The sequence below is a fragment of the Peromyscus leucopus genome, chromosome 5 (assembly GCF_004664715.2).
Source record: "Peromyscus leucopus breed LL Stock chromosome 5, UCI_PerLeu_2.1, whole genome shotgun sequence".
NCBI classification, from domain to species: Eukaryota; Metazoa; Chordata; class Mammalia; order Rodentia; family Cricetidae; genus Peromyscus; species Peromyscus leucopus.
The window spans coordinates 41,511,038-41,519,715 of NC_051067.1; the positions used below are offsets into that span (position 1 = coordinate 41,511,038).

The 8,678-nt window shown below is 42.0% G+C and overlaps 1 protein-coding gene across 1 annotated transcript in view; it reads left to right on the forward strand.

The window, feature by feature from the left end:
• The first annotated feature begins 1,615 nt into the window (after positions 1-1,615).
• The window catches only part of LOC119086174 (thioredoxin domain-containing protein 3-like), a 39,346-nt gene continuing 32,283 nt past the window's right edge, over positions 1,616-8,678 (forward strand). The window contains exons 1-6 of the mRNA XM_037206455.1: positions 1,616-1,762; positions 1,840-1,897; positions 2,069-2,175; positions 4,096-4,167; positions 7,478-7,594; positions 8,219-8,285. Coding sequence (XP_037062350.1) covers positions 1,730-1,762; positions 1,840-1,897; positions 2,069-2,175; positions 4,096-4,167; positions 7,478-7,594; positions 8,219-8,285 — 454 coding nt within the window. The 5' untranslated portion in view covers positions 1,616-1,729. The remainder of the gene's footprint in view (positions 1,763-1,839; positions 1,898-2,068; positions 2,176-4,095; positions 4,168-7,477; positions 7,595-8,218; positions 8,286-8,678) is intronic.

Here is an 8,678-nt window from a genome sequence, read left to right on the forward strand (position 1 = left end):
TGTAGATACCAATAGCAGTATGTACCCTACACACACATCGGTGTGATACTTAACAATGCAGGCATGCCATGTTTCATTCACTGTTCTTCTGTTGTTGGGAATATTGGAATAAGCAGTTTATACACGCTTCCTTGACAGAACATGGGCTCTGGACTGGATCCTGGTCCAAAGAAAGCTGCATTGGCAGAGAAACTGCAGACTTGTGATAAAGTAGACATAGTAAGTGATTGCTGGATTGGTGGACCTTGCTTTTCTGGTGATTGCATTGTAGCTTTTAGCCCTAATCTTGGAGCTGAGGGAAGGGTGTGTGGGAACCTTGGGCATCATTTTGGCAACATATTTGTAAGTCTAAAAATTGAAATAGTTCAAACAGTTCTGTGAGCCTAATTCTTAGGTGGGAAAGGGGGAAGGTGGGAACGCCAGGGTAGATTCAACAAAGGTGGAGAGTCAGAGCAGCAGGAAGGGACTGCATCTTCTGCTCCAGTTTGAGGAATTTGTATCCTTTACTGCAAGGCGTGGCCAGTCACAAAGGCTCCAAAGCCCAGGAGAGAGATGGTCAAGTCTGCTGGAGAAGCCTCCCTGGAAACCAGAAATACTGAGGCACACAGGTGTGGAGTGTGTATGTGTGGGTTGGGAACACCCAGGACAGGCTCAGATTCAGCAACTCAGCAGGAAGCAGCAGAAGGAGGGGTCTTGAGGAGATGGAAATTGTATTTCCAGGGCTGTTGCAGGAGTGGTGAAGGGTTTTTAGGCGCCAACTGCTCTTGGGTTTGGTGCCCAGTTCTACCTGCTGTGAGCAGGAGCCTCGATCCTCCACCACAGGAAAGGAAGGGCAGACCAGGCCTCGAGGGCTGAACGTTGGCGTCTTTGCTCTTCATCTTCCAGGGGGTGATACCAGGCATCCCTCATCCCCTCTTTTAGCTGGACCTGCTGGGGAGGAAGGCGCAGCAGGAGCTCTGCCACCCTCATCCTGGGCCTGACTCAGCAGTCTAGGTACTGAACTTCAGGAGCTCACGCTACCAAGGGCCATAAACCCCAGCCAGAGGGCCAACTTAAATGTTCTTTAAGGTCCCAGTCTAGCTGAGAGGGCCCATTTTGCTATGATATATAGCAACTTTGTTGGGAAGTAGTCTTAGAGGCTGTTCCTTTCTCTCACCTTAATGCCTACTACCCTATCCTTGGTGTTAACACCCAAGGAAAATTCATGCTGTGCTTTAGAGAACATTCGTGATTTTATTCTAAAAACTCAATAACCTTGGAGTGAGCAGCTCTGAAGAGTATGTACACAGCCAATTAACATGTTCCACTGAAGGTGTAAGAGACCATCACAATATTTAAAAAAATAAATATAACACATAGTATAACTTTACAATATTAAAACACACACATACAACACACACAGTATGACTTTACAATGTTAAAACACACACACACATATAGAACATACACAGTGCACACACACACACTTGCACACATAGACTATCACTTTAAACAGAACCCCCTAACATTCTTACATTCTTTTGTTTGTTGGAAGAATCCGTTCCCAGCATGCACTAGTCTACCTATGACATTGACTCCTCTCTAGAGGCCATTCTGAGCAGGCCAGTATTTTCTAAAGGGAAATTGGACCATACACAAAGACGTTGCTTGGGTATACAAAGATAATAGTGTTTAAATTCCCTCATGTCTCATGTTTCTTTTCCTTTTCCACGCAGAAGTAGATAGATAAATGGCAAGCAAAAAGCGTGAAATCCAGCTACAGGTGGGTCTGTCCTGCCAGCAGGTCTGTGTCTGGTGCAACGACACTTGCCCTGTCTTACAGTGTTTTGCTTTTCACAGTCAGTCATCAATAGTCAGAACCTGTGGGATGAGATGTTGCTGAACAAAGGCCTAACAGGTACTGGGGCTCTCTGCTGTCCTCATCCAGACTTTGTCCCCAAGCACCGGGGACACCTTGCAGAATTCAACTCTTGTGTTTCAAAGCTGCCTTCCTCCTCACCTGGGATGGGAATGTCCCAGCCTCTAGCTCCCTTGACTCTGCCTTTTGATAAATGTTGCCATCTTCTAGTGATTGATGTTTACCAAGCCTGGTGTGGACCTTGCAAAGCCGTGCAAGCTTTATTCAGAAAACTGAAAAATGAACTGAATGAAGATGAGATTCTTCACTTCGCGGTTGTAAGCTTTTCATTTTCATTCAACTTGTTTACTGTTACAATAGGGCTTATGGATTCCCAAGTACTTCAAGTACTGTCTTAACTTAAGCAACCTGTCAGTCTTCAGTCGAAACAAACAATGTTTTCTTGGCATTTTTACTATATATTTAGTTCTACTAGTTTGAGAATTAGTATGATTTTACCTAATTCTTGGGACGCTGACTGAGATAAATTATCATGACTGCAAACCTTAGAAAAATATAAAAATGGACATGTATCTGTTGATATTTCTTTTACCTCATGGCATGTTAATATATGTCCCTGAGGTTAAGATGATGGGGAGCTGTGTGCTGGGTGTCATGGAGTAGATCCCGAGATACTTATCTATGCATGAATGTTTCAAAGGAAATAATTTCTCTTTTCACCTATTATAAAAATTGATGAGATTAGACATCATAGTCAAAGTCATTTAACCCAATTGTATTGGTTATTCAATTTCTCTATATCCAGTTAACAATTGGTTAGAATCTTATTGTTCAATATGCCTTAATGTAAAACAGAACACTTGAAATCTATCTAGATGAATTACAGAAATGCATTTTCAATTTTAATTATTCTAATCTTAAAACTGAAGGCTGTTGAGATAGTTCAGTGGATAAAGGCACTTGCTGGGAGGCCTGATGACATGGGTTTGATCTCTGGGACTCAAATGATGAAAATAGAGACAGAATCTCTCTCTTTCTCTGTCTGTCTGTCTGTCTGCCTGCCTGCTTCTCTCTCGCACACACACACAAATAAATTTAAAAAATTTAAAAACTGATATTACCAAATTAAATTATTGTGAAATGTAATATGCTATATGAATCTACTTTTTATTAGAGGTCAATTAATTATTTATTGAATATTAATCACTAAAATATGCTTTAAATATGAATTTTTATAAAATAATACATTTTAAGATTTATTATGGAAAATGATATGAGACATTTTTAACACTTTTTACATTGAATACATGTTGAACTGATAATATATTGAGTTAAAGAAAGTACTTTATTTTTACCTGTTTCTTTTATGTGACTACCAGAGAACCTAAAATACATTTCTATTAGACAGATGCATACCTCAGTCAGCCAGCTATAAACTGCCCAAACAGTATACTCCAGATCTCTAAACTACATAGTCCTTGAGCAGACATGAAACCTCCATCCACTGCATGTTTTGAGCATAGACCTTCCCTGCCCTTCAAGACACCCTTGGAGTCAGTTTGCTTCCTGATCTCACATGGTTTCAACTAGCCATCCCCTTCTGCAGAAGCATTCTGTCCTTCTTTTCTTTATAATTTATAATTTTGTGTGTGTGTGTGTGTGTGTGTGTGTGTGTATCTGTGTCTCTCTATGTGTGAAGGGGTGTCTATGTATGGGTGCATGTATGTTGAGTGCGAGTGTACCAAGAGGCCAGGGGTGTTGGATCCCCTGGAGCTGGAGTTACATGTAGTTGGAAAATCATTGCCTTCTTAACAAAGCAAGTGAGGCAGCCCCACACCTGCCTGTGGAACAGTATTGAAAGACACAGTCTGCCTTGGGTGAGGGACAGTCAAGTACAGTATGGAGCCAGAAGTGACCTGTCAGGAGGGAGTAAGAGACATTCTTTGGATCAAGAACACTTGGGCTGGATTGGAAGAGTAATGGCAGGACCAGGCAGCGAGGAAGGTAGAAACAGAGGTGAGTTTTACTGCAGGCACCAACATAACACAGGCTTGAGTTGCTAATGCGTGCAGTTTGATCCTTAATGCAACTATTACAAAACCAGAAAATGTTGCTGTTCCAGAAAATTGTGTATATCTCTACACCATTTGAACATAAGATCCAGAATAGTGTGGATATTGCTTTCTCATTGTTGTATAAAATATTTACATTGTTGTATAAAATAATTTATCCTTCAGGCTGAAGCTGACAGCATTGTGACTCTGCAACCATTTAGAGATAAATGTGAGCCTATGTTTCTCTTTAGTCTTGTAAGTATAGCATTCATCATCTCATTATCAGATTCCTGTGAAGGAGCAGGTAGCAGGGAAAATTACCATGGGGCTGTTTGCTGGTGCTGGTAATTGCACAGTGTTTGCCTTATCTCTGTTTGCCTGATAATGAATTTAATAATTTGCCTTTGGGGAGCTTGTTAAGACTATCACATACTGAACTGATTCGAAAAAAGACAAGTCGGCATTTACTGGAGTGAGGAACCGTTCTCAGATGAGCGGCAGGAGAGAATTGATTATAAGTGTTCATGGATTTGTGTGAAAGCATTTGCCTAATCATTCTCTCTATTGCATTTTGCTCCCATCTCTGTATTTACAAAGGTTTAGAAATAGCGTAGAAAGTTTATTCCCAAGTTGTTCTCGTTGCTTTCTATGGGGGGGGGGTGATCTCTTTCCTCTTCACACTTGTCAGTACTTCACCTGTATTTTGCATTGGACACACAACTGCAATAGTCAGAAAACAATGGGATAAATGTTATTTCCTAAAACCAGTCTACAGTTAAGCCCTCAGTCCCGTGGTCATCAAGAGAAGTGTCAGCAGAGGTAAACACCACTAGGTCAACCTTCTGGTGAGGGCGCTTACTTTTCAATAGTAGAAATAATTATTAATAGCACTTCTTGTATACAAGCTCTCGATTCGGTTAAATAACGCTCTTGCAACTATTTCGAGCAAATGAATTATTGCTCTAGTTGAATAAAAATATACCATGCTCTTGCACTATGTTGAAAGTATAGCTCTTGATGTATAGTATTTTCAGCTTTTGAAGCAATATGGTCTGTGTTTAGAGTGATAGTTTTGATGCCACCAAGCCAATTTGCAGTTTAAGGAATCAAGATGAGAATCTTCACAGAGGAAAGGCTTGCTGCTTTGGAACATTCTTCCTGAAGCCTAAAAAGTGGTGACTTTTTTTTTTTTCCGGATTTTTGTCAGACCATGAGCAAAGTAGATGTCTCTCTTTCTTCTTATCACTCATACTTCAGTTGCTTTATTTTCCTTTGTTTGTTAGAATCCACTACATTTGATTAATTTTCTAGTTTCCCACACCGGTTCTATTAGTTCAGATCTAGAGTAAATTCTGCGTCTAATGTCACAGTTTGGCATTGGTTCAAAGTCTGATTTTCAAACCCAGGTTCCCGTGTCCCCTCCGGGTTTCATTATTTATGTTGACACCTCCCTCTGCCCTGGCTTGTGAATTCCTGGTCTCTTTTCCATCAAGGGTCTTTCCTCCCAGCATACTTCATCCACTAAGCACTGTATACATGCTTTAGGCACCCTTTTTCCTGAACACACCAGATCAACAACCACTTAGGGAAGAATAATATTCCCTACCTACAAAACTGCCCTCCAGCTGACCATTTGTTACTTAAACACTTCCATCCCGACCTCTTTAATCAGTCAGGTTTCTCAGCTGGCAAAAACTTCCTTCTAGCAAGTTTCAGCCAGAACAGTTCTGTTCAAGAGAATTGTCAGGCTGGTATTGGACTGAGAATCCTTAGACGTACACCTGAATTGCAGACAGACATCTTCTCTTGCTCCCTCCAATGCCTTCCACAAAGCTGGAAAAATAATCTTCACAATTGGAATTTTAATTGTGGGCCTAGTGAAATGGCTTAGCAGTTAAGTGCACATCACCCACAACAGTGTCTCACAATCACCTGTAACTCCAGCTCTAGATTGACCTCATGTCTGTACACACACACACACACACACACACACACACACACACACACACATGCACTCATGCATGAGCACATGCACAAAATAAAATAAATCTTTAAAAAAAGAATGTTAATCGTGAGCACAATCTATAGTCCAGCATTCTAGCGTTTTTGACTGAGGGAGGGATGTCTTCTCTTTCCAAGGTACCCAAGGCTCCATACGGTCTGGGTTTCTCTGGGTATTGAGACCATGAATACTGGGTTCAGCCCCACTTTCCCAGAGGTCCTTTTCACTTGCCATGTCTCCTACAGGCCTATGCCCTTGCATCTGCTATTCTTTCTGCATAGTATAATTCCTCTCTTTTACTTCCCCCCGCTTCACGATCTCTTATCATCCTTCATATCTTGAAGCAAGAAACACACTTCCTGATATTGAGTAATATCTCAGCTGATCTTTCTTACAAAACAAGTTCTTGTAGATGCTCTGGGTGCTCTAAGCCTCCCTTAATGGTACCTATGGGGTTGCTATTCCACGTGTCTGTGCTTTTGTGGGTCTTCTGGGTTTTTGTTTGTTATTTAATAGTGTTAGATACAAGGCCTCTCGTTCCATGCCATCATGCCTGGTTCTATGTCCATAAACAGATACTTAGTGTATAGAAGGTAAAAGACAGACGAAAGTACAGGACCAGTTGTGGGAATTACAGATCCAAAGAGAGTGGAACAATTGCTTAAAGCTGAGTTCTCCGAGCTCTTCTACCACTCCTTAGCCCGGTGGAATCCCTTCTGACATTGAGGGCAGGGGGTGCAGGGCAGGCTGAGCTGCAGGGGCTGGCTACTGTTTTTCCAGCTGCTGTGGCTCAACGTGAAGGGGTATGGCATCTATCTTAGTCTGCATTGCCAACCTGACACAACATTCATCTAACAGGAGAGTCTTAACTGAGGAGTTGCCTAAGTCAGATTGGGCTGTGAGTATGTCTGTGGATGCTCGACTTGATTATTAATTGATGTAGAAGAGCCCAGCCCCCTGTAAGTAGCACCATACTTAAGCATGCAGTCCTTAGCTGTATAAGAAAGCCTGAGGACAAGCTGGCAAGCTGAGTTCTTTTATGGGTTCTACTTCAAGTTCTTGCCCTGATTTCCCTTAATGATGAAGTGTGGTAGAGAAGTATAGCACAGATAAACATTTTCCTTCCCAAATTGCCTTTGGTCAGTGTGCATGGCCACATACAGGAAATTAGAATATCATTAGATCAAACTGAAGGCCCTGTCTAGAATCCCTCACATTTAAAGCAAGGATGAATGAGGCCGGTATTCTGTGAGTGCTCGTGTAGGGCGGTGATGTGCTGTAGGTGGTGGGGTTACAGGCCTGGGTGGTAGTGTAAGGATGCTGCAAGGAGGTGGGAATGCAGCCATGCCTTTTATAGAGGACAAAGTGTGGAACTCTAATTGCTGATGTTACCAAATCAAAGTGAACTGTCTCATCAGTACTACTTTCAAATGGCTGATAACAGTATCCAAAGGATGGTGGTGGGAAATGGGATCAAGGAGAGGGAACTTAGTCCAAAGTAAATGTTAATTATGGACTTCATATGAAAATGAAAGTTTCTTTATACTTTCCTTTCTCTTGTAGAATGGTAAAATTATTGCAAAGATTCGGGGTGCAAATGCACCACTTATCAATAGAAAGGTCATTGGCTTGATAGAAGAAGAGAGGAAAGTTGTAGCAGGTGAAATGGCTCGTCCTCAGGTAATACTATTGATGAATGGCTATTATAACTTGTGAAATGCATCCTATTTTATGTTTCCTTGCAGCATTTTTCTCTAGCTATATATGGCAGGCCACTTGATGTCACTGTGATAAAATACCCAAGACAGTTGGCTTATAAAGAGGAGAAGTATGGCTAGGCTCCCGTGACTTCATTGTCCTTCCTTCCTGTTGTTTTAGGGCTGTGGCAAGACAGCACATCATGGCAGGCAGTTGGTAGTGGAACAAGTTGCTCAACTCATGGGAGCCGAGAAATGAAAAAGAAAGAGGAGAGGAAGAGATCCTTCCAGGGCGTGTCTCAAATGAACCATGTTGCTCCAACGAGGCCTTACTTTGAAATTGTCCACCACCTCATGCTAACATCACAGACGTGGGCTTCAGCCTCTCACACATGGCTCTTTAGGGGCACTTTATGTGAGCTATAGTGCTCTGTCTCTAGCTAGGGGCTGACATAATACCGCTTCCTCGGGAAGCGTGTTGCCACTGCGAGTCATAGGGGCTTTGTGTTCTACCTTTTATCCCCCCTGGCTTTTATTTATATTATAAACAAAATTTCTTTGACTATCACACTAAAGGGGCTGTCCTACTTCCATTTCTCTTTCACAGTATGTGGAAATTCCACTAGTTGATGAATCTGAAGAAGAGCTGGGGGAAGGACAGTATGAAAGTGTTGGTAAGTCACAAAGTGAGGGAGTCCAGTAACTTTTCTGCACATGTGCCCTTTACTATGTTACGGTAACAATGAAGAGCTGGTGTGTCAGTGAGAGGCAGTGCAGGGCTGTTCCTCTGCATAATGGCTCACATCTGTGGTTCCCCTTGCCTTATGCCTTTGATTTCTGATTAAAGACCCTTCATTGCTTACCCAGGAGCATGTGTTCCTATCTTCTGCAACTGATCTGGGATCCAGCTTCCAGTTCATCTTTCACCTTCCAAGCCTTGCAAAATAATTTCTTCTTTGAATTCAGTATTTTTGATTTAATCTCAGTTGAAAATGTCATGCCTTTTCTGGAGTCTCTATGTCAGGGTTTCTCAACCTGTGGGTTGCGACCCCTTTGGGGGTCAAACA